The 26864-nt window shown below is 45.8% G+C and overlaps 1 protein-coding gene across 1 annotated transcript in view; it reads left to right on the top strand.

The window, feature by feature from the left end:
• The window catches only part of SYPL1 (synaptophysin like 1), a 55048-nt gene extending 32652 nt beyond the window's left edge, over positions 1-22396 (top strand). Inside the window, exons 2-6 of the mRNA XM_074984147.1 lie at positions 14609-14680; positions 15816-15934; positions 17436-17640; positions 18564-18752; positions 20563-22396. Of these exons, the coding sequence (XP_074840248.1) occupies positions 14612-14680; positions 15816-15934; positions 17436-17640; positions 18564-18752; positions 20563-20694 (714 nt within the window). The 5' untranslated portion in view covers positions 14609-14611 and the 3' untranslated portion in view covers positions 20695-22396. The remainder of the gene's footprint in view (positions 1-14608; positions 14681-15815; positions 15935-17435; positions 17641-18563; positions 18753-20562) is intronic.
• The last annotated feature ends 4468 nt before the right edge of the window (positions 22397-26864 follow it).

Genomic DNA, 26864 nt, shown 5'->3' on the forward strand with positions numbered 1-26864 from the left:
TCCAGGGCTGGCAACGTCGACGTTCAACTTCAACATTGGGCAGCACCACATCGAAATAGGCGCTGCGAGGGAACGTCTACACGCCAGAGTAGCACATATCGAAATAAGGGTGCCAGGAACAGCTGCAGACAGGGCCACAGGGTGGACTCAACAGCAAGCTGCTCCCTTAAAGGGCCCCTCCCAGACACAGTTGCACTAAACAACACAAGATCCACAGAGCCGACAACTGGTTGCAGACCCTGTGCATGCAGCATGGATCCCCAGCTGCCACAGCAGCAGCCAGAAGCCCTGGGCTAAGGGCTGCTGCACACGGTGACCATAGAGCCCCGCAGGGGCTGGAGAGAGAGCATCTCTCAACCCCTCAGCTGATGGCCGCCATGGCGGACCCCACTATTTCGATGTTGCGGGATGCGGATTGTCTATACGTGCCCTACTTCGATGTTCAACTTCGAAGTAGGGCGCTATTCCCATCCCCTCATGGGGTTAGCAACTTCGATGTCTCGCCGCCTAACGTCGATTTCAAATTCGAAATAGCGCCCAACACGTGTAGCCATGACAGGCGCTATTTCGAAGTTGGCGCCACTTCTTCGAAGTAGCGTGCACATGTAGACGCGGCCAGTGAGGATCTCAACTGTATTGCACTGCATTTACAAAAGTCATCCGTTGCACTAAATGTTCTTGAGTTAAGCTCAGACATGGCATAGCATAACTTATGGCAATAGCAGTATTTAATAAGCTTTCCAAACACAGTTCAGCACACAGGACCTTAAGCTTGCAGTTTATATCTTCTGTAGTCCAAGTCACAGAGTCATGGTGCCTTTGGCCTGGTGCATCTATGACGCAGCCCGCACAATCTTCAAAAAGTTTTTCCCTTAGGCTGTGCTAAAGGACAGTATGAACAGCAATGAGTACAATAGAACGCACAGGCTGGGTCTACATGTGCCCCTTCCTTTTGAAAGAGGCATGTTAATGAGCAGGTTCAAAAGATGCTAATGAAGGGCATTCAAAAACTGGGGGGGTCCTTTCAGAAGGTCTCATCTCCAGGGGTGGCACACGATTCGAAAAGCCGCATTTTCGAATGGCTGTGGCTGCCATTATGCTAATGAGGTGCTGCATATTCATTGCAGCACCTCATTAGCATCTTTCAAACCTGCTCATTAACATGCCTCTTTCGAAAGAAAGGGGAACGTGTAGACCAAGCCATAATGTTTTTACGCTGACGACATGGTACTGGCTCAGACAGTTCCCTGTCAAGCCACCTCCTGAATTCTTCATAGCCATCATCCTTGGCATTCCCTTCAATCATTTGTATCGGTGTTGAGCAAAAACAAGGTGGGCCTGGTTCATCTTCTTTGTCTGATGTGATGCTGTCCTGGCTCTTAGGATCATCTAGAAAGGCATCGTCGAGCTGTCGAGAGATTGCCAGAAAGAAGTAACGTAAGACCCTGTGGTCATTTTATTTATTTATTTATTTATTTTAGGTTACAAAATCCCAGTAGGTTCCTCGTCCCCACATTACATCCCAACCAGGACCTTTCATTTACCTCATTGGCTTCTTTTCTGGCTACCTCGTTCTCTGGCGATTCCTGCGAGCTATGGCTGCCTTCCTCCAGAGGGGTGGACAACGAGAGGCCATCTAGCTTGTCAGGCTGCCTCGAGAGTCATTGGGTTTGGAGGGTTGGGTTCTGGCACATCCAACAGCCGTGAAGCCAAAGGGCTCCCTTTGGCCACTGCCTCCTCCTCGGAGCTGTTGCTGATGTAGTGCTTTTTTCGCGGGCGGTCCAAGCACCTTAGCACATAAACAAAGTCCGAACTTCTCATGGGGGTGGTGAAGGAGTCCGTGTTTCCACTCAGCAGCTTCATGATTTTCTGAAACATGTGCTCTTGGAATAAAATGGCCTCTTTTGTGCGGTGCTAGAGCATCTGAGGAAGTGCTATGCTCTGATTGGTAGAGGGTGGCAGGGGAAGATCTTAGAGTGGTCACATGACCCACTTCTGGGCAAGTCAACAAGCCCTGGTACTGCCCCCTGATTGCTCAAAGCAGTTTGCAGGGTGTTCCTACAGGGGAAAAACCCTTCCTGATTGGTAGAGGGTATTGGGGCAAGTCCTTAGAGGGGTCACATGACACCTTTTACTTCCAGTTATGTGACCCTCTTAACCCTGGATGTACTACCTGGATATACTACCCCCTGTCTTCCAGTGACAGGGGATGTGGCTGAAAGGGTCAGGGGACGGGACTAACATTTGATTGATGGTAGACCCCTTATACTACTATTATAAATGGGAATGTAGAATTTAAAGGGGGAGATGTAATGCAGTGATAAAGTGTATTGAACAGTTCAATAGCCTATTGAAAACAAACTTTGCCCATACCTGAGAGAGCGTTAAAGAATCTTATTAACATCTCTTGAGTGTGCAAAAAATTCTGTAGCCAGTCTTTATCTACTACAGAAACATGACATCTTTCACTGCTGTCACTAATGTCAGGCATGAGTTTGCCTCTTATTTTCTTCATAAAAATCTCCATATGTGAGCATGACACAGTGATCAGAGTCTGAGTATGTTTTGCATCAGCAACTCAGATGGATCTTGCATTCTCAAAATTTCTTGAGGAAACCTAACATGTGACACTTTCTAAAATTATGTGGAATTAAAAGGGTCTGGTATGTTTTCTGTTTGTTTAGTTCATTTCCCTGTTTTTATTTGTTGGGTTTTGCTTCCAGACTCTTTGAAATGAGGGCTTTACTGGAAATGCATGAGAAAAAGAAACAAAACAAAAGTATATAACGAGGTTAGACTTATAGGGAAAGCAGAATTAGGTAATGCTTATCAAAGGGTATAGAGGAATAAGAAGATTTTTCCAAATATATGAGGGGAAATTAACACTGAAGAGACAGTAGGTATATTAATGCATGAGACAGTGCTTCTAAAACAGCTGAAATAATGAGCTTCTTTTGATGGATGAAGAAAAGGCATTAGGCATAATGCATCCAGAGTTTATTCAAATGTTCGTTACAGTGTCTCCCAGAGTAACTCAAGTTAACTAAATGAAATTGCCTTCTGTTTGACAAAGTAATGTCACACAGACTGAAAACTGTCTCCAGGTCTGTCAGCAAAGGGCAACATCAGAGCAATTTCTGGAGCCTGGGAGAAGCGGCCAAAGGCAAAGCCAGAGGCACAGGGTTAAGTGTAGACTTATTTAGTGTCACTATAGCAACCCAGAAGAGGGGTACACAGAACATTTAAATGCAAAAATGTTTCTAAAGTGGGAAGGATTTGAAAATATCAGAGTGGGCACAGAAATAATACAAAGAAATATAAAGATATTGGAAAAGTGGGCAGAAAAAGTAAATTGATAGAAAAAAACAAGCTAATAAACCAGGGAAATTATCCATTAATAAAAATATTCAACAGGTTCCAAAAAAGGGGCTGTGTAGAAAAAAACCTGGACTAAACTAGACTAAAACTTTATATTGGGGTTGGCAAAATATGTCCTGCAGGCCAGATTCGATCTGCCAAACATTTGGATCCACCCTGCCATGACCCTCTGGCTGCTAATAACTCATGGCTTAGCAGGGTGCTCAGGTGGGCTACCTGCTGGCTATGGCCCCACACATCATTCAAAACAGCCAGTTGATGGGGCAAGTGTGTTTCTGAATACACAACTCTTAGGGGGAGTGATGCAGCATGTCTTCGTATGCTGACCCTCCCCAAGCCCCATCCTCACAGCTTCCATTGGCCAGAAACCAATGGACAGAGAAACCTGAAAGAGCTGTATAACGTCACACAGAAGCTAGCTGGGTCGTGGCATACAGTGGATCAGCCAGTACAGGATAAGGAGGGGTGTTTGCTAATGAACCCAAGTGAACAGCTCAGTAGATAGAAGGAACACTTTGAAAAGCCACTGAACCACCCTGCCCACATGGAACCTCCCGAGTTACCACTTGCAAATATACACTGCAAATTAACAGCAGCCGACCTACAAAAGAGGAAATCAGAAAATTAACTGATCAACTGAAAAGCGCCTGCTCCAGACAACATCCCCACAGAAGCAATCAAGGCAGTCAGTGAGATATCGTTCAACATGATGTATAATCTATTTGGGACACTGAAGAGATCCCACAAGACTAGAAACATGACTATCTTATTAAGCTTCTGAAGAAAGGCAAAGTGAAGGACTGCAAGAACTGGAGGGGCATCACATTACTGTCTATTCCAGGAAAAGTGTTCAAGAGAATTCTCTTGGAGAGAATGAAGATAGAGATTGATAGACAGCTCAAGGAAAAACAGGTTGCCTTCCAAAGTGAAAGATCTTGTGCTCACCAAATAGCAACTTTCGGAGTGATCATAGAACAGTCATTTGAGCAGAACTCGCCCCTGTACATAACCTTCATAGATTTTGAAAAAGCCTTCAACAGTGTTGATAGAGATACTTTGTGGAAACTGCTGCAACACCATGGCATCCCATCCAAAATTATTAACTTGATTCGTTCAGTGTATGAACACTTGATATGCCAAGTTGTTCATAATAGTGTCTGAACAGAATCTGTCAGCATAATGTTGGGAGTGTGACAAGGGTGCCTACTGTCATCTTTCCTGTTCTTTATCACAAGGGACTGGATTATGAACAAGATAACAGATGGCCATCAACGAGGCATTCAGTGGACACTTTTCAAACAGCTAGAGGACACTGATTTTGCTGATGATGTCACCTTCCTTTCACACAGACATGAAAGAAAAGGTCACAACAGTAGACAAAACTGCCTCAATGACTGGACTGAGCATTAACAAGGGAAAGACCAAGACAATGAGGATCAGCCAGTTCAGCAACCCCAGCATCACACTGGGAGGGGATGACATGGAAGATGTGGAACAGTTTACCTACTTGGGGAGTCTTATGGGCAGAGATGGAGGAACAGATAAGGACATCAATGCCAGGATAGGGAAAGCAACAGCTGCATTCAAGACTCTCCGTCCTATATGGAGTTAACAATTATCTGTGAAGACAAAACTGCAGATCTTCAACACAAATGTGAAGAGTGTGCTCTTGTATGGATGCGAGACTTGGCGTACTAAGTTTTCAAATCACAAGCTGCAGACATTCATACACAGATGCCTAAGGCACATCCTTCACATCAAGCGGCAAGACTTTGTCACAGATGAGGACCTTTGGAACAGAGCAGGACAAGAACCAATTGACATTGAAATCAAGAGAAGGAAGTGGAGATGGCTAGGCCACACTCTCAGAAAACCATCATCCAGCATAGTCCATCAAGCTCTCACGTGGAATCCACAAGGAAAAGGCAAAAGAGGAAGACCTAGGACAACATGGAGGAGGTCTCCTGAAATAGAAGGATGTCAACTGGGGTACTCCTGGAGCCAACTAGAAGTTTTGTCCCAAGACAGAGTGAAGTGGAGGAGACTAGTGGATGACCTTTGCTCCATGCGGAGTACAAGGGTGTAGTAGTAGTAATAGTAGTAGTGTCAGCACTTTGCCCCAAATTAAGTAGTGCCCTATTCTGCGAATGTGTATGCCCAGCACAGCCAAAGGCCACTGCTGCCTCAAGCAGCCCCAATTCGTTTGGCCTTTGCTCTGCCTCCCAGATGTGGCCACCCAGTCCCCTGGATCTCTGCACCACCTCCCAGCCCTGCAGCCCAGTCCAGCGGTCCCCCAGCACCTGACTCCAACTCCAAGCCCCTCTGCCCAATGCCTTGGCCCCTCCATCCCCTCCCCCACTCTGCCTCCTAGCCCTGTGGCCCAATCCCCTGGCATCTCCACCCCCAACTCTGCCTCCCAGCTCCACAACCAAATCCTCCAGGCCCTCAACCTCCCCCTTTCACCTACCACCCCCTCAACCCAATTCCCTGGCCACCTGCTCTGGCTCCTGGCCTTAGCAGCTGAATTTCTCGGCCCCCCTCCATCTACCCCACACATATCCTGCTCTGATGGCCCTCATCCTCTGACCCCCTACTCTGTCTCCCGACACACAGCTGTGGTGGGCTGCATCACTCCCCCTTCCACCTGTTCCCCCAACAGCCTCCCTGTCCTGCTTCTGCCACCACAGCCCTAAGCACAGCCCCCCATCACCCTGACCCTGCAGAGTTCCTGTTCAACTCCCCAGCAGGGAAGGAAGATGCAGGTACCTGGGCTGTGTAGGGCACTCGAATTCATAACGATGACCCTGTGCTCACCCCAGCTTTACATTCAGCTTACATCTCAGACCTAAAAAGGTGTTGTTCTGGGGCAGGAGATGAATAAAATGTTCAAATAAATTTCCCATCTCTATTTTTTAATACTTCTACTTAACTTGTTATATAGAGAGGCCATTAAGCTTTAATATTTCAGAGGGTCTGAGTTCACAGTACAGTCTTCCCCTGCGTTATGAGGGTAATCCGTTCCTGAAAAACCTCTCTTAGGGTGAATTCTCGTAAGTCGAACATGTAATTACCATTAATTTCAATGGGAAAAAATGTAATGCGTTCCTGAGCCCCAAAATGTACACCCATTTATGCTAAAACAACACAAAATCCCATTAAATCCGGTGCAAGGGGGCGGGCAGGGCAGAGCAGGGCACGTGGAGGCATCCTGGCCTGAGCGCAGCTTAGGTTAAGCGCAGAGGGGGCGCTGCCAGGGGCTGGCTGCGTGGGGAGAGGCAGGCACAGGGGGCCCCCAGCTGGTGAGGGGCAATTCCTCACTCATGTGGGGCTGCGCGGCAGAGAGGCCCCGCCGGTGGCAGCCGAGGTGGCAGCCGTGGGCAAGCCAGGCGCTAAATGGGAGAGAGCGCCGCAGATGTCGAGCGGCGCCCAAGGTACAGCTGCACAGGGCGGGCGGTGGCAGCCCCCTAGCTGCCCAGGGGGTGAGCAGCAGCAGTGGGGCCAGGATGGGCTGCACGCCCAGCATCCACGTCTTGCAGAGCGGCATGATCTACTGCCGGGACTCGGACAAGTCTACCTCCCCAAACCAGACTGCTGCCCTCTCACAGGATGCCGCCACCCCCCTGCATGGCCTCTTCGTCAAGACCGATGCAGCTGACTCCATCCCTTCAGTGCTTGCCTACCAGAGCTGCCAGCCTCCAAATCAGTCCTTGTAAATACGAAGAAATGCCTCATAAGCTGAAGCAGGGGTATTAAATGAAACTCCTTGTAAAGTCGAATTCTTATAACTCGAACGAGCTGATCTCGGGGTATGACTGTAGTGCATCTCCAGGATTTTTTGTTTATAGGTTAATGTGCTATATAGCCACAAGAGGGCATAGATGCTCTTCCATAGGAAAGGTCTGTGAGCCTCAGCTAGTGTTTATCTAATGGAAGGTTTACGAAGGTGTCAGAAGCTATGCATTGGATTGTGATAAATTCTTAGACGTTTCAAATTCTACATCAATTAATACTTTTTCTGCATTTTTCGAGGTGGGGGTGCAAACCCAGCAACCTGTATAGCATTTGTTTAGGCATTTCAAAAATTGCAGTTCTGTTAATAAGAGCCCTGGAATCCCACAGATATCTACTTTAATATGTGGGTATCCATAGCTGCGGATGTGCATATCCATGGCTCATTTTTGTGGATATTGATTCCTCTGCAGATACAAATTTTGTATCTAGAATCCTGCAAATTTGCAAATGTCTGCAGATCATTTTTGCAGCTGCAGATGCAGATAGCAATTTTGTATCCATGTAGGGCTCTGCTGCTTATGGTAATAGGCTGTCAAATAGGTTTCCTAATTTTAGCTTTTGCACAAAATTATGTTGCTTATGCTTCATCATAGAGTATATGTTGCCAAAATACCTCAAAGGGTAGCATGTAGGTTTAGAAATGGGAAAATCTCATTTAAAAACACAGGGAAATATTCCATGGGGAGCACAAGGATATATTAGTTATTTCATTCTGTGGCATATAGGGCTAACTGGCTTGTTTGCCTATATGTCTTTTTAATGGATTTTTTATTTCCTTATGGTTTTAAGTATTTGTTTTATTGCAATAGATTATCACAGGTGTATATTAAAGTTGTTTGGCCATAATGCAAGGGACCTATAGCCACATCCTGCATGTTAAGTGAACTAAGACAAGGTTAACAAACATATGTTTGGAACCTTTCCACTAGATAGGCGGCAATGAACTAAAGTGTAGGATCCATATGTGACTATGACCTTTCACATTGAAGTAGGTTGGCATAGGAGGTTTCCAAGTTCGTACCTTCAGACTTAACAGGTACAGCACAAGGATAGAACTGAAATAACCAAAAGGACAAAAATAACAGATGTGAGAATGATCTAATGTCATTAACGTGTGTGTATGTCGTCAATATATACAAACATACCAGCTTAAGGAGTAAGTATACCCCAACATTTTTGTGGGTGAGGAAAACAAGAATGGGTGATTCAGTTGGCCGATGAGCTAGATTTCAGAGTTTCTTTTCAGAGCCTGAGCTTGTTTTCTAAGCTTTAAATCAGTTAGTTATGAAAAACTAAGTTACCTTCAATGGCTCTTCACTTTTTCTAAGTGCAGCAGCTGCTGCTCAAAAATTGAGGAACCCGGACCTGAAATCTCTTGGCATGCCAGAGGAGAGGCTGGTCCTTTGTCTTTTACCACCAGGCTAGCAAGGAAGGGTGTGAATATATTAATCAAAAAGCTTTATAGAATATAAAATATAATACCATATGTATCTTTAGAGTAACAGGTCTGCATTTGTAATTCTGATTATTCTTCCTTTGCTGGTTGACTACTATTTCTTTTGTTTTAATAAAAATATTTAAGGCTGTATTTGTCTCAGGGTGAGCAGCTTGTCATACCCTCCAGGGTCCTTTGTACGCTCTGTGTAGCTTGATTGTTGGACATGAACCTATTTTCTGAACAGATTAATTGGTGAGCCTATAACCCATATTATTCAAACTAATAATATTAAACCCCTAAATCAGGCAACAGTTCTTTTCTGATGGAGGCTCAAGACAGAAAAGTGTACAAACAAAGACCACAATGGGTCTTTGTAAGCAGACCTGAGGCCAAATGCTCAGTAGCCATTCTTCACCAGCAGGCTTTATCTACACTAACGTTTTATTTTTAATTTCCCACAGGTGGGAATAGCTACAGCTGTGCTTTAATAACAATATTGGCATGCTGGGATCTAAATCAGCCCAACTGCAGTTTATAGATACTATTACAAGAGTAATACAACTATAACAACAATATCAAGCCTCTCTTGCATTTCTCATAAAATGATCCTACTCTATTCATTTTATGAGCAGTAACATGGGCACATATCACTCAAAGATAAGTGCATCATGTGATGACAAAGCAGGATAAATTATGTGAGTTCAAATGCTATGTTATGCATGTATGAGCCATTTTGCTCATTGGCTCGAGTAAGAGTGAACAAGGAGGAGCCAGCCAAGAAAAAACGTGAGGAGGCTGCCAGGCCAGGCAGCTATTTTTGTAAGGCAAGCAGCAAAAGCACCATCCTTTTCACCACTTCAAGCTTGGACCACTTCCAGAAGCCAGTAATGGGCTGCAGAACACAGACTCCACAAGCTCTGTTTCCTTTCCTTCATATGAAATGAAATTTGGGTGAGATCCTCATGTGCCTGCTGCCAGCTCCTGCAGCTGTTCAGGCCCAGGCCTGTGTGATGATGATTGGTTCATCCCCCAGTCTCACCGATAATCTCTTGGCCCAGCAGCATCTTCTCCTCCTCCTTCCCTCCCTGGCTGGATCCTTTTGCCTTTTTATAATAGAAACACACCAATCACACACCCCAGAAATAGGTAGGGTGAGTTACCTAAAAGGAGGCCCTTGAAAGTGATCATGAGCATATAACAATAAACAACTGGCAGTTGGTACTGAGAACCCTTACAACTTTTCCAGGACAGCTATCTCTAAAAACAAACAATTCTGGGAAAAGCTGGAGAGGTGGCAAGCCTAGAAACTATTTCCAAACTCAAGGGAATATTGAACATTGCACAGGTAACATTTAAAACTGGTTGACTTAAAGATTATCATTTTGCCATTTATTCTTCATAACTGTACGTTTATTCTTCAGCAGAAGCTGAAGTTACAAAATCTCATAAAGAATTGCCCTTCTATTTTTCTTAAAGGGATTGTTGTCAGTTAAGATGGCCAACCCCTCCATCCATCAGTTTCTCAGAGGCTATGTCTACACAGTGCGCTGCTGCCAGCAGGGTCATGCAAATGAGGGCACTCGACAATGCAAATGGATGCTCTTTTGCTTAGTCGCACACCTCATTTGTACAGTCGTGCGAGATCCCTGTCCCAGGAGAGGCTTTTGTCTTCACCAAACGAGCCATGTAGATGGGGTTCTGTTGACCACAACCCCCCTTGTCAGAAGCCCCTTATGCCTGAAAAAAATGAGGAATAAGGGGCTGTTGAGAATGGGGGTTTTGGTCGACAGAACGTGGTCTACACAGCTTGTTTTGTGATGACAGAAGACTGCCAGGACAGCAATCTCATGGCACTATGCAAACGAATGTCTATTTGCATTGTCGAGTACTCTCATTTGCATGACCCTGCTGGCAGTAGTGTGCTGTATAGATGTAGCCAGAGAGTTTCTCTCCACCTTCTGAAACCACAAAGGACCATTATTTTCCCCAAGTGCAGCCTGAATTCACTCCATAGGAAGAAAATGACATCTCTATTTAGGGCAGCCTGAGAAGAATGAGAGCTAGTGAACAAAAGTACAGTAATCCATAAGCTTCTCTGGAGGTTTTAATTCTTTAGCCTGTGATGAAGACTAACCTTCAGTTGTTAAGTTTAACAACAGAAAATCACCATTAGTTAAAAAAACCAAACAATTATTCAAATGTAGCCTGAGATTTCTGCAGGTTTTTATTCAAAAGGCAATTTAATAAGTCTGCATTATTCTATTGCAGAGGCCATTCAAGACCAAATCAAAGTGTGGCTTGGAGTGATAAATTTCTTGGTGGATCCATTTTAAACCCATTTTAACTTAGAAGTTAACAGATTTACTTGGAAATTAAGTCTATATTCAAAGGCTATGTCTGCACAAAAGGCTTTTTCTGGCAAAAGTGGGCATGGAGCATCTACATGCAAAAATGCTCTTTATCGACAGAGTTGAGCCTCTCCCTGTTCAGGTATAATGCCTCTCTCAACAGTGTTCCATCAGCAAATCAGCCGTGTGGATGCTTTGGGGACCTTTTGTTGACAGACAGGACTTCCAGTTAACTGGACAGCTGTTTGCAGAGCTTCTGGTCAGCCAGTCTTTTGAGGGAGAGCCAGGCAGTCTGGCTGCTCTCTGTAGACAGAATGGATTGCCATTTCAATCTGCTCCTATTTGTAGGCACGATCTCAATCTGTCAACAGAAGTTTAGCCAGGACATCCCTTCCAACAGTGAAGGCAGGGGCTTCTCATGTAGACGTAGCCAAAATGTGCTCTATATTTGGGGAGAATAATCAGTATTTTTTTCATCCATTACAGAGACTGAATCCCACTTCAAGTGCAAAACTCAATGCACCCTGACATATGAAGCTGCAATTCATGCTTCTGTAATAATCACACCCCCCTCATCTCCACAGAAGCAGATTGCAAGCCCTCTATTTCCAGTCAGCAATCAGGTAGTTAGCTCTGTGCATGTGCCCTTGGAGAAGGCAAGAGAGAGAGCACTGGAACACTTACTAAGTGGACTGTCCCAGCATGCCTGCCTCTTCCCCACCCCACACCACTTTGGATCCATAACAGACAAATCCAGGTCCCTGTCTTGTGCTTATAGTGGGTCGTGGGATGATTTCTTTCAGCACCCATCCTCACCCCACACACCTAGAGTTGCATAAGTGCAGGAACTAGTGGGGGAGTGGGTGCTGCAGCTCCCTGAGCTTTAACATGGGTCCAGCAGACTCCACTCCCCAGCCCAGAGCTTGGGTCCCAGCTCCTGGCCCTGTTCCCTGGCTGCTGGACCCATGCTAAGGGCTCCATGGTAGGGCCTCATTCCCAGCCTTGGGACTGGGGTCCCTTGCCCAGGACTCTGCTCCCTCACTCCGCTTCCAGGACTTGCATTCCAGCTGCTGGCCCTGCTCCCCTGCTGCTGGCCCTGTGCCCATAATCATACCCTCAGTATCATGCTCAGAGCAGTGATCCCTGGCATTGACCCCGTGCCTGGGGCCCTACACCCAGACCCCACTTGCAGGGCTTTACTACCAGCATCCTGGCTGCTGGCCCCATAGCCAGGGCTCTGCTACTGGCGTAAGTAGACCATCCGTCCCATTTTGGCCGGGACAGTCTCATATTTAAGGCAACAGTCCAGAGGGTTTCGTTTGTTTGTTTAAAAAAAAAAAAAAAAGCCAATTGTCCCATCTTTTCAGCTCCAGCGTTCCCCCTGCTGGGCAGCCCCGGTTAGTGCAGCTGCAGCAGCCTCCTTTTGTGGCTGGCAGGAGAACGCCGGGCAGGCAGTGGCCAGCAGGTGGCGCTGTCAGGCAGGGCGCAGAGGTAGCCACACACACGCAACCTGTGTGTGACTGAGGGTTAGGGGTGGGGTGTGGGGGGTGTTTGTCACCCCTCCCCATGTGTACCCTGAAGCAGCATTTCTCGACAGAGAAGGGGGTGGGGATGGGGTCTGCAGCCCTTTCAGGCTGTGGGGCTGAAGTCGTGAACCCTGACACCTGGCCCCGTCTCCCATTGAAGCTGGGAGCTGCAGAGCTGAATGCCCAAGATGGTGACCCCACAGGGCTGAGGACAGGAACTGAGGGCTGAAGCCCCGATCCCCAGTGTGGCCGTCCCCACATGCTGAAGCCCAGCTATCTAGTGCCCCGTTCCTTCCCACCCCCCAGGCTGGACCCCCAGACCCCAGCCTGCTCCTCCTCCTACGCTGAAGCCCAGATTCCTGCTATTCCTCCCCACCCGCCTACTGCCAATGGAGCCAGGGGCTACAGGACTGAATGCTCGAGCCCTGGTGATCTGTGTGTGTCTCCCCCTGCACAAAAACTGAAGTAAAAGTGCAGGACAATCCCAGAGACTCCTTTATCTCTGCCTCCGGCCAGCTCCCAGCCCCCTTTCCTCACATAGCCAGTGAGAGCTGCAGGGGTGGGGGACCCAGTTCTGTATCTGGCAGAGCCCTCAGAGAGCAGGAACTGCAGGGGAACCCTCCTGGCACACAGCCCCTAGCTACCCCTTCTCTGCATCATAAGGTACCCCCAGCCTGCAAACAGCCTCAAGCTACCCCTCCCTTGCATCATGAGCTACCCCCTGTCCCCACACAGCCCCTAGTTTCCCTCTCCCTACACCCTGAGCTGCCTCTTGGCCACATATAGCCCCAAGCTACCCTCTGCCTCTCCCCTGAGCTAGCTCCTGCCTACATCCTAAGCTACCCTTGCCTGCATCCTGAGCTAGCTGCCTATGTGCACCCAGGCCTAAGCCATTCCTCCCTGAACCCTGAGCTGCCTGGACACATCCCCTAGCAAGCTCCCGCTCACACACAGCCCCTGGCCACTCCTCTTTCCACACCTTGAGCTGCACTTCTCTGCACCCTGAGCTGTTTTCTGACTTTTTGATCTGAGCATCACCAGCCCCACAGTGAAGCCTGGCTGGGTGGCTACTGGTGTGAATGGGGTGGAGGTGGCGTGTCTCCCTGGTCCTGCCATATGGAGCTGGCTGGAGCCTGCTGGGCCCTGCTCTAAAACAGAAGTCACACTACACCTATACCTGAGACTCCCCTCAAACCAGAACCCCATGGCCCCACTCCCCTGCTGGGCCCTGGAGCTTTTCAAGCTTGTTGGAAGCAGGGCTTCTCACAGGTCCAGAGAGGCCCAGGCCACTCCCAGCTTTTGAGGGCCCTCATCATAATACAAACAAAAGACAAGATGATACATGAAAACAAAACAAGGTTCCAAAAAGAGTGAGATGGAACTGGAATCCCTTTTTTATTTAACAAAAGCTTTTCTAGCCTAACAGATGCCAAAAATTTAATAAGTGTCTAAATCTGAGGCCCCCTTTGAGCTTGAGCTCAAGGTCAAATGGCGTTTTGACACCTCCCCCCCCATTGGCCAGATGTCCTGTGTTCATCATAGGTAAATATGGTCACCCCAGACTGGTCCCCCCACCCCCCCACTGGGTCCTGTGCCTGCAGCCACACTCCTGGCCCCATGTCTGCCCCCAACCTTTACTCCAGACTCCTGATCAGGCCCACCCCTCCCAGGGACATGGCACTGCCCCAGCTGGGGGCGGGAAACAGGCAGGGCTCAGGGGAGAGTTTTCATCAGCCCCACTATTATTCAGAAAAGCCCTCACTGGCACACACATACTGGTGCTGGGAGCCTTTCAGCCATAGTGAGCCTCTTTCCAGCCAAGCATGGCCTTGGCAGCTTGCAGCTGTGTCAGCAGCAGAAGCCTACCCCAGGAGGCACCACTAGCACTGGGCGGGGCCAGCTGCAGCCGCCACTCATCCAGCCCCATTGTGAGGTGACAGTTGGGGTGAAGCAGGAGTGGGTCCCTGGTGTGGCTGGGCGGGGCCTGGGCAGGCCAGCCCTATAGGGACCAGCAGAGGGCCCCTTGCTGGCTGCTAGCAGTGTGTGGGTTACTTTAGTTAGGGGGTATTCCTTGCAGGCCTTGTTGCATGGCTCTCTTTTCCTTGCTCACTGATCTTTCTCTCCAGAAAATGACTGGCCTTCAGCTCAACTTCAGCCCGCTGCTGGAGCCTCTTGGCTTTGTGAAGGTCCTTGAGTGGGTGAGTCAGGGTGGGGCTGGTTTCTCTAAGAGCAGTGAAACAGTCAGGGAGGGAAGGGCCAAAAGCCCTAATCTTGAGGCTCTGAGTTCCCCTTGTGAACATCCATCTCCCTTGTAGGGCTGGGCTTATAGAGGAACAATAGCCCCTTCTGTGGGGTTGGGGTGTTGACAAGGCCCAGGTCTTGCGTGTGTGGGCTTGGACACAGCTTGGCTGGTGAGGGCTGCCTGGCTCTCCGAAGTGGTAGGACCCCTAGAAACCAGCAAAGCCTCATCTCACTACAAGTATTTTTTTCCACAAAATAATTTCTCAGCAGGTATTTCTGAAAGAGTGGTGCCTGCCTCACTTGTTTAAAGAGAAACTGATATAATTCTGCAGCAGGTTTGTGCCAGTGGGGTGGCCATGCAGTGACCCTTTGTTTGTGGGAGTATGTTTGTTGGGGAAGGGGAAACTAACTATAGGCCAAGCTCTATGTAGAAATCCTGCTTCCTGTCAGCGGAAGCTATTAGCCTATGTGTTTGGGGGGGGAGGGGTAAAGGGGAATGTTAAGGTTCTAAGCACTGATTGTTTCCACAGACTTGAAATTGGAGTTGAGGAGTCAGGGGAAGGAGCTGGTATTTCTGAAGCAAGCCCTGTTTCTCTGGATAATGGGTCACATAACCTGCTATTTCACAGGCACAAATTAACAATGGCAGTAAAGATAAAATATTCTTTTAAATGCAGCCCTCTCTAGTGTTCCAAATTGCTTGAATTTGTGAAATTAAAACTTATTTTTCCTCACTGTTTAATTTCTTTAAAGTTAGTGAATGCAAAAAGTAAAATAAGGACGATTAGCTTTCACTTTGGGCTTAAAGTTGTTTTTCTTTAGCCTCTAGGGAACCGCTTAAATCCAAAGCGCATCTTGTAGAAATGAAAAATAATTCTGGTGAAACTTCACTGCACAAATTGTAGAAAAATGCTGTAGCACTGATAATGCTTGTTTGAGCAAATTAGTTGACAGAGCCCTAATGCACTAATTGTTGTTTGGGAATGTTAACATTATTAAATACACATGTGAATAAATGGTGTCTTCCTACCATTGACTGTATTAAATTTCATACAGGCTGAGAGTACTAACATATTGTTTCTATTTCTGTAGATTTTTTCCATCTTTGTGTTTGCCACTTGTGGAGGTTATAAAGGTACAACTACAGTTTTAGTTTCTTGTAAAGGTCTTGTGAACAAAACAGTAACAGCTACTTTTGCTTATCCATTCAGGTGAGCCTATTCCTTTACTTACTGCCATCACCCCTTCCCGCTAGTTTTATTGGATTCACTTGTTTCCTCCATAGCATATTGGCTTTAAAAAAAAAAAAAAAAAAAAAAAAAATTTATGCTTATTCAAATATTCTGCAATGTAGATCTGCTCTTGTAAAATAAATATGCTTTCACTAGTTAGTCCTCTTGTCTCTGTCTCTCTCTCCCCCCAGATAATGTCGCTGGGACAAAAGATTATATTGCCAGTTTATGTACACTTAATGATGACATATGAGCTGAAAGCATGTATTTTAATAGTGCACATTTCATCAGAACATAGCTACCCTTCAGGATGCCTTCATTCCATCTCAAAATAAAGTATTGCTGATCCTTCAAGCAAAATATTAAGGAGATTCTAAAAATCTTTAACAGATGCTTTCTGTTTGAATAATTAATTATATTGAGGGACACAATTTAGGCTTCTTTTCCTTTTAGGTATAGCATATTGTTTTAAGAACTGAATGGGAAAGCTCACCACGCAATGCATGTACCAGCAGCTGGTTCTTATATGAATGTCAGTTAAGCTCGATAGTTGTCCAGGACAAACTGCAGCAAAAGCAGAGCAATGCTACTATGAAAATAGCAGATGGAGACCAAAAAACACATGACTGAAATCCCACCCAAACATAAACAGAAGGATAGTAGGAAAAAAAACAAGTGTGAAGCTTCCTCATCTTACCCAGCATCTAAAAGGAGTCCTAATAGACACAGGCCTCAATCCTGTAAACTGCTACACATATGTGCAGGCTGTAACTGCACAGGGTAGGCTATAGAACTGGAGCTTTAGCAGATGCTGCTGGCAAATGAAAGCTAGTATAAAAGAAGCAAGACTCCCTACCCCAAATCAAGGTCTGCAAATGGTATTTCCTGGAGAGGGTATAATTGTTATTGAAGGGTTGAGTTCAGTCTCTCAGCAGAACTGCTGGAAGCTCTTAGGTCAACATTTGTATTTACCTGCAGCTGATGATGTAGCCCTGTGGCCAGCAAGCTTTCCTCCAGCTGTTTTAGATTAGGCTGGCACACTTAATTTAAGTAGTGCTAAATTAGGCTTGTTTCCAGATCTGAGTGACTTAAACTTCAACTTTCAGGTTCTGGGTCAAACTCTTGTTTTGAATTTGTATAAAAAGGTGTTGTATATCATCATCAACCACCCCCACCATGGCCTCAGTGGCTGTTGGCATCTGATGCCTCTCACTATTTCCTTCCATCTTTTCCTGTCCAGTGCACAATCTTGTAGCACAGCCTAAACATTTTAATGGGCAGGGAAGGGAGTGTGTGTAATAGAGAGAGACTATTGTGCAATTTAATTTGTTAATCTGTTTATTCATCTAAAGACTGGCTTATGCAGTGGGAGTGTTGATTGCATTGGTATCATAAAATGCTAAGATTACTGCACTTTCTACTTTGCGACAGTCTTGTTATGAAAAACCCAATGTTTTTGATTTTCTTTTCTCCCTGGCAGGCTGAATACAGTTATGTTTAGTGCACCAGATCCAACAAGATGTGGTGGCACTTGGAGTGACTACCACCTTGTGGGCAACTTCTCCTCTTCTGCACAGTTCTTTGTTACCTTTGCTGTCTTGGTATTCCTTTACTGCATTGCTGCCCTTGTTGTATATGTTGGGTACATGCACCTGTATCAGAGCACTGGTAAAATCCCATTGATTGTAAGTAATTTAAGCTATTTTAGTAGTTTTTGTCCTTTTAAACCACTGAAAGGAACCATTTTTACTCAGCATAGGCATATTTAAATAATCATTAAACTTGAATTATCGCATCGTGGTACAGGGTGCAATGGTTTAAAATCACTTGTTTATTGAACATCACTTTTTTTTTTAAATCATTTGTTTTTTGTACAATTAAGTGGAAAACTGTTGCCACTGCAACTCCAGATTAACATATAAATGAATTAAATGTTAGGTTTACTGTATATAGAAGGTGTGCTCCCCACACATGCATCTGATGAAGTGGGTCTTTGCCCATTGGATATGCTCCAATGTCTGTAAGCCTCTAAGGTGTCATGGGATGTCTCCTCCTTGTTTTTGCAGATACAGACTAACATTGCCACCCCTCCGATACTTGTCCTTCCCACATTACACAGTTCAGTTGGTATTATTTAACTGTACAAGCTGCACATTCTTTAAATGTCACTAAAATGCAGCCCCTCAGTTTGTTCCAGCTCCCTATCTTCTGCAGTTCCTTCCTTATCTTTGTTTGGAATACTAGGGGTTTTTTTTCCGGCACAGATTGGTAAAGGTACATCCCTAGCTTGTACGAAGACACAAAATTAATGTAGCTTGATTTTTGGCAAGTTTCCTGTCTTATTCTGTTTCACAGAGCTAGTATGTGAGACTGCTTTAGAAAATTGGCTTAATATGTTTGCATGGGTATGTCAATAGCTACTGACATGAAGATGAGTACTCAGCTCAAAAGCTGATGTCTTTCACCATCAGAAGTTGGTTCACTAAAGATAGTACCTCCCTCACTCTCATTAAGATATATAGCTATGTTGTGTCTTTAACTGTATTGTCTGAAACTTCTGTTTCTACTCTTAACTGGAAAGTGTTCACTGTCTGCCTTTTTGGTATAGGACTTGGTTATTACTGTCATGGCTGCTTTTTTGTGGCTGGTCAGCACTTCAGCCTGGGCTAAGGCACTTACTGACATAAAAATATCTACTGGTCCCAGCATTGTTCAGGAAATTGCATCTTGCAAATTACCAGGATCGACTTGTTTTTTTGGCTCTGTTACCAGCATGGGAACTCTGAATGTGTCTGTGGTATGTATGTCAAGACTTGTTAACCATCCTTACCTTGCTTGTGTTGAACCTGAACTTACAATAACCACTTGATAGTATTCCATGTGGTGCCCAGTGCAGCTTTACTGAAATTCCATCATGAGTTACCAGTCATGCATGGTGCCCTTCCTAAAGCAAAGCACATAGAGGTGGATTAAGGTTTCTTGGGGCACTGGGCCAGAGCAAGTGGTGGTGGGGAGAGCTCCCTACCTGTGATTCTACCCTGGTCCACCTCACCCATGGCTCCACTCCTTTCTGCCCCTTTTCTGGGGATCTACTCAGGTTCAATCCACAGTTGTCCCTACCCCCCATGGCAACCCCAACACTGAAGAAGCTCTGTCCTCCTGCAACAGGGAGCGAGTGCTCCCCCAGCCCTGAGGCTGCAGCAGGGAGCAAGAGAACTCCTCTAGTTCTGCAGCAGGGCTACAGCTGGGATCCCTGTACTAGGGCTTCCCCTGCAGCCCTCCAGCTTCTGCCTATGATGGGAGTTGTCAGGGTGCTCTGAGGGTTTCCACTGCCTGCATACCCAACATAGCTACCATGGAGTGAGGTTGGGGCAGGAGCTTCTCCCTGCCTGTTCAGGGGGCTCATATTTGGCCGAGACCTCTGGGAACGGGCTCATAGGCCCAGTGGCTAGTCTGCCACCAAAAGCACTAATCAAAGTAATAGTTGTTTCCTCTTAAAATTGTTCTTGGCCAATCTGTGTAATTTAACTTCAGAGAGCTGGCTTTCAAAGTCCTGGGGGATGTCCTTTCTCGGGCACCTTTCCCTTAAGCTTCTACATTATTTCATACGCAATGAGGGTGGCTATGGAGATAAGAAGCCCCTAATGGGCTTTGTTCAGTAACTCCCTTTGGGTGTCTCCAGCTGACAAAAACTAGAAACTGACTTCCATATATTTGGGCGTTGAACCTGGCCTTTCCAGTAACTGTTATAACTTCTCCTAAAATAAGGGACATCTAAAAGAGCTTTCCTGGGGCTGGGGATTGCACAGTATTCTTGTGATGGATAACCAGCTTCTTCCCTACTCTGCCCTTTTTACTAACACACTGAAAATGTGGCCCAGAGTACATTGTATAAAAGCTGGGTTCAGAAGTAATCTTGTACTTGCTCACTAGGCCAGCAGAGATCAGGAATGTGTTAAGGGATTAAACATATACAGTTTTCCATTCGGTGAATGGAGCAGCTGTATAAGTACAGGTTGCACCTCCCTCATCCAGCACCCTCAGGACCTGATCTGTCCTGAACAAGGGAATTTGCCAGCCAAGGGAGGTCCCTTGCCTGCTTCCTCTCCAGCCCTAATGGCCCCTTTACCTGCCCCAACCCTGCCTGGCTGCAGCCCCAGCAGCTGGCCTGTTGGGGGCTGGTACCAGCCCCAGGGCTCCCCCTGCACAGGGCCACCTGCTACCCACCCTTTTCATAGCAGCTTCCCGGCTGGGGCTCTCTGATCCAGTAACATCCATGGGCCTGCCAGATGATGGATGTTGCTGGATGAGAGAATTCCAGTTTTGAGAGGTAGGACCTGTACTTGCATATTTGTGACCATGGCCCTACATATCTTCTGTGAGGATGCTTGTTAGCCATACCTCTCACTATTAACTCCTGCAGAAATGGACCTACTTATTAGGAGAGAGGATCATTAGATTAATATTTAAAACACTTTGCAGGTATAAATCCCTGCAGGAGTGTTAGAAGCCTAACTCTTGTCTTGTTAGTTTCAATTTCGTGCTGTGAGAATTTAATATTATTACATATCTTTTTTTTTTTTTTTTTTTTAACTCTCCTCCCCCAGGTTTTTGGATTACTCAACATGATTCTGTGGGGAGGAAATGCTTGGTTTGTATACAAGGAGACCAGCTTGCACATCCCATCAAAATCAACTCCCCAGGGCTCAAGAATCTATCCACCTGCAGCAGGAATATAATTAGTAAGATGATGATACTAACAGAGTATCCATTTTGCATCCTACTGGAGTCAACTTGGAGTCATTGCAGTTTATTTTCATAGTAATTAATAACTTAAATTAGTGGGTAAACTTCTGCTTTGTACTTGAAGTACGTCTCACATAGAAATATGGATGTAAATTTTCAGGTGTTTTACACTTAATATATTATGCCTCTAAAATGAGTGCAGTTTCTTCATTTGAAAATAACACATTGTTCAGACCCTCAATTCTCAACATACACATATCCCACTCACCCTTTCATGAAGTGGTTATTAACACTTGTGGGAAGAAACTGATTGATTGGGATTATATAACATGACTGACTTCTTAACTGAAAAGAATACTTAATTTAGGATGTTTGAAATGCCAGTATTAAATTTGTCAGAGGTTACCTACTAAATCTAGCAAATGGCGGGGGGGGGTTTTGTAAAGCAGTCATTTCTGGTAGCATGATTCTGCATCATTCTGTAATTGTCTTGCATGTTGTTGGTTAATGGATTTTTTTTGTTTGTTTGTTTTGTTTTTTGGAGAGGCTAATAATTTAGAAGGCACTTAAAGTGCCTATCTGTATGCACTGTATTATAGATTTGTTGGGAGTTTTCATTGTTATACTTTTGTGACTTGAGGCAATCTCCAAATGTGACTTGCATCTTTGCGGTATGCATTTCTGGAGCATAATTTGAGGGGGAAAAAGTACGCTAGGTGTGGGGAGCTTTTTGTTTTTGCTCTATAAAGCATTGTGGTAAGTTTTGAGGGAGACTATATGGAGGCTAAAGCTTACCCCATCAGTAAACTTTCAGTTTGAGGTTGACATTAGCATGCCCAAGCAGAACAAGGGGGGAGGTTCATAGGACTGCTAACTACCTAGTGGCACAACAGTTGGAGATGTCTTACTAGCATAGACAGGTCTTAAAACTTGTTTAATTGCCTATTTCCTGGCATCAAGATTTGATGGTCTTCCCATGAGAGACTTATGTATTCAGACACATCTGACTTCCTGTGAATTGTCCAAAGATATCTGTACTGGTTTCTGCAAACTTAATAAATGTTCAAAGAGTTATACAGTCGAAAGAGCAAATATTTCTGTAAATGGTATAACTATGGTGGGCAACCTGTTCGATGCATATGACACACTGGGGCTCCACCTGCAGCCCATGGACCCCCTGACTGCTTGCCCTGCCCCTCGTGCACTGGGGCCATGAAGCCCCCACACTTCCCATGCCTCCTCCCTCCTTCCCAGCCCTTTCTGAGGAACTGAATATCACCTGATTCATGATCTGTCCCTGCTCCACTCCCTCCCAGAGCTAGAATGCCACAAACAGCTGATCTGTGAGGAGCAGGGACAGAACATGAATTCAGGCATTTTTATATACAGTGCTGGGAGGAAGGGGTAGGAACTGGTAAGTGGTGGGGGAGGAGGGGAGGGAGGAGTGTAACGAAGGGCTGGTTCATGAGGTATGGCGGGGGCAGGGCAGAGGACTACAGGTGGAACCCCATTAGGCAGAGGGCTGCTGTGGCACACTGAGGTGAAGGAGGGCTGCTCCACATTTCTCATTCCTACTGTACAAACTTGCTTTCTTTCAAAGCCAAGACAGGTGGTAATGAGTACATCCTTTGGTCCTTCAGTGTCTTGTGTTAAATGTCTCTCTCGATTTTGTTTTAAAAAAGAAAAAAAAAACTTACAAGCTTACTGTTGCAAGAACAGCTTCTAATAAAGAGGGATTGCTGTAATTGTTAGTCTACAGACTCGTTCTTGTGTTGCAAACAAGGTCTGGACACCGTGCATGAAGCAAGGAGAAGGGTGTATCATGTGCAGCACTGGCAGAGTGCCACTTTGCTTATTAGATTCAGTGGGCACTGTCAGACAGTAGATTACCATTGATTATATGGGAGGCTGATGGGCAGAGGAGAGCAACAACGTGGCTGTTTCCCAAGCCTGGATCGGTTCTAGCAGCAAGACAAAATGAGCACAATAAGCCAATAATCTAAAAAGTGTCAGCCTAAAGAAGACAAACGTACTCGGTCAGGATGTTGCTGAATCCCCATCAATCAGCATTGACAACTATACGTTAGAGGTCGTCCACGAGTTCGTTTACCTCGGGTCCACCATCACTGACACCCTGTCATTGGACACTGAGCTAAACAAGAGGATCGGAAAAGCGGCCACAACTCTGTCCAGACTCGGCAAGAGAGTGTGGCATAACTAGCTGTACACTTACACCAAAATGCAAGTCTACAGAGCCTGCATCCTCGGCACCCTCCTTTATGGCAGCGAGACTTGGACCCTGTATGCCCGCCAGGAAAAGAGGCTGAACATCTTCCACTTGCGCTGCCTCAGGCGCATCCTTGGAATATCATGGAAGGACAGAGTGACCAACACCGCCGTCCTCGAGCAAGCTGGAATCCCAACCACGCACACCCTCCTCAGGCAGCGTCGGCTCCGCTGGCTTGGCCACGTCCACAGGATGAATGATGGAAGGATTCCAAAAGACATCCTGTATGGTGAGCTAGCCTCTGGCAAAAGACCTCCTGGATGCCCCCAGTTGCGCTACAAAGATGTCTGCAAGAGAGACCTCAGAGAGGTAGATATCGAGCTGGACAACTGGGAAGAACTAGCAGACGACCACAGCAGATGGAGGCAGGGGTTACACAAGGGCCTTCAGAAGGGCGAGATGAGGATCAGACAGCTAGCAGAGGAGAAGCGAGCGCACAGAAAACACAATAAGGACTTGCCAGACACCCACCACATCTGCAAGAGATGCAGCAAGGTATGTCATTCTCGTGTGGGTCTTCATAGTCACAGTGGACACTGTAAATGACGTCCTCAATTGAAACTATAAAGGGTGCCATCCATAGTCTATGCAGACTGAAGGGTGCCTACTACTACTCCATCTATAGCTTACAGAACAGGTGGTTTTCCTTAACAAGTTACTTAAATAAAGCAGAAAGCTATGAGCCTATTGGAGTAATGATGGTGCCTTACATGGGCATAATCCCTAGGTGCATTATCTAGAAGATTAACAGCATATAGCACTGGCACATTTTGTTTGTGCCAGCATGGGATAGCAGATGAGAGAGAGAGCCATATCTCATACAAGGACCCTTCTTGGAATGTGGGTGCTGGGACAACTATCCTTCCCTCCAAACTCCAAGGCCCTGTCAGAGTTAGGACAGCCTTCCTTGGGTTAAGCAGTGAGATTGAGGGGGCCCAAGAGTGGGGTAAGCTTCCACTCATGGTACCTGGATTTCTGAACTATAGATTTATAGGCCTACTCTAGACTTCTAGAATTCAAATAGGGGGTCTTGGCAGAATACCATAATCTGCCTTAGAAATTTCCATCCTCCACTTCCTGTGAGTAGACTTCCTTTGCAATTCTACCACTGGTGGTGGAGCGGAGGAGCTACATGTTGGAATGTAGTGGGTAAGAGCAGGGCCTTGGCCGGGCTAGAGGGGGACAAGGGAAGGTGAGCAGCCAGAGAGAGAGAATTGATAGAGCCCCATAGATTTTCAGATAAACATGGACATAAAATGGCTAGCTGCAGCTGCTTTACCTCCACAGACCAGGTTTGTGGACTGCAAGTCTTGTAGCCACATTCAATTGGCATCCCACCAGGGTTCTACTAATTGGGACCCAATATGTGCAGAGCAAACTGGGTTAGGGCAAGAAAAGAAAGGGGGAACGCTGAGGTGGGACTCTTCCTTCTTTCAGAGTATTGACAAAGGTGCAGCACCCAGATACCATAGGGAAAAGCCCAGCAGGAAATCATTAATTGTCTTCACTGTTTCAGGGGTGTACAGTAAATAATGCATGTGATTGCCTCATTAACTGGGAGAACAGACAAAATATTGAATTATTTGAATCATCCATCCTGGGGACTGCATGCAATGGGGGCCTGTGGCAAAAATGCTAAATGATCATGAAAATAAAGGCTATATCATAACACAGAAGCATTAAAGGACTACATTAAAATTGCACAAGTACCTGTAATTCTGGCACTCCCTAATTCTTCAGTGCTTAACTGTGTAGCCATAGTGTCTTTTAGGCTAAGTCTGCACTACCAAACATAGTCGACAAAACTTAGTTCAACACCCAAAAGTTGACAAAACAAAAATCTGCGGGAGGGTTTTCGTACTTGCTGCTTCTGACAGATCGTGTCTGCAGTGGAGCACCATCAGGGACAGTGAGCAATCAGCTATGAGTATGCATCCCATAGTGCTGGGTGGTGGGAAGACAGAGCCTCTTGAGCTTTATTTTGTTTGTCTTTCAGAGCTCTCCCACTGCTTTCTCAGCTGCTGGGAATGGTATTAGGAGTCACTCTGTGTGCTGAGGAATGTCAGAGCAGTGCAGCAGCTTGTCCCGCTCAACCAGTAGCGGCAGTCTGCCTGCCACTGTGTTCCTAGTGCAGGGCAGAACAGGAGCAGTCCAATGATATTCTCTTCGTTAGCTCCCCAAATGGATCAACACTTCCCAGAGCTGTGAGTGTATCCTGCAGGGCAGCAGAGATCAAAACACTGACAGAGTGATCAAGGCAGTCATTGTGGGATACTGGAAGAAGCCAGTTCCCTGGACAAAACTAACAAGTGTCTTACTCTGGCTTTTTGTCAGTAATAAAAGGAAAGTTGGGAATAGGGGGAGGGAAAAAGAGATTCTCGGGGTAGAAGGCTTTTTTGTCACCCAAGCTGGCTTCTTTTCCAAACAGTCACATTGCAGTATGTACATTGACTGTTTTGTTGCCAAAAGGCAGTTTTTGATGACAAAACTTGGTAATGCAACACATGCCCTTGCATTTAACACACAGAGCAACACTATCTTAATGAAAGTTGCTTCATGTCTAAATTATAAGGCAGAAAATGTCAATCTAAAGGCACTGAGTACAAATGGCCTGTGCAGTCTGAGAATCAGACTTGGGTGGGGGGGAAGAGTGTTCTAAAAATACTCCTTATCTCTCTGTGTGAACCTAACTTCTGCCTGCCCCCCACACACACAACCCCAGTTATAATCTCTCCAGCTCTTGCTCTTTGCCTCCAAGGAACCTTGGCTATTACCGGAACCTTGCAAAGTAATTTGCAGGAACTGGCTCAGGTAAGTTACAAGAGGAGCATTTTATTTCCTAGAGAGACCTTACATCTCACTGAGAGTAGTAGGCTGCATGCACAAACAGACTGCAAGTGCAGTGGTATTACAACATGAGAGACAGTCTGAAGTAGCCAGGCTTGACCGATTTCTGATTTCACAGGGTATAAACGAAGGTTCAAATTTCACCTGGAAGCCAGGGTGTAGGGTGGAGCATCTTGCTACTTTCTGCATTAGCTGGAGTAAGCAGGTGGACTTGAACAATGGTCCTGCATGGCACAGTAAGCCTGTATGGAGTTGATGGATCACGATAATGAGGTGCAGGTCCAAAAGTTACAGCCATCAAGTATAAAAAGTCATTTTGATTACTGGCATTGTTACCGAGACATTGCAGTGTTATGTAAATATATGTCAAGCTTACGTCCTATGTGTATATTACAGACAACTCTCCAATACTTATACATACAGAGATAGATACAGCATGGAGTATCTGTTTTAGAAGTAAAAGCTCTCAGCCAAATATTTGATTTATAAATGGAGAATGTAACTGCTCTAATTTCAGCTGGTGAGCAAGCCCATGAGCGCTCCTGGGGCATAAAATTGCTTTGCTATTGTATTTGCTATGCTTAATCTTTCACCATCTCCATTGTCCCCAACTCTGGCTCTGTCCCCTTCAATGTTCACTCTTTGACAGTTCACAGTCCTGTCTAAAATGATATATGTTGGAGAATGAGAATGAAAGCTTGGGCAGAGTGTAAAAGAAATCACTTTATCACAGTTGTGGCTCTTTGAGTCACTTTAGAAAAGTGATTCACTGTCCTTATTTTGCTGAATAGAAGTGTTTAGTGGTTTCAGAAAAACCTGCTCAGACATTTCTCTAAATCAAACTGGTCCAAGTATTCAAGTTTCCTGCAGGCAAGTAACCTAAGCCAACAGCAAGACTTTTCTGTAGTCTTTATTAGTACTTCAGGTTCATGGGCAGCCTTTTCCGTATATACTTATTAAATGTTTGCAAGTTAAATACTCTTTTTTCAACTTTAACCTGAGACCGCTGTTTTATTTCGTATGTACTTA

Source organism: Carettochelys insculpta, chromosome 1, assembly GCF_033958435.1.
Source record: "Carettochelys insculpta isolate YL-2023 chromosome 1, ASM3395843v1, whole genome shotgun sequence".
NCBI lineage: Eukaryota > Metazoa > Chordata > Testudines > Carettochelyidae > Carettochelys > Carettochelys insculpta.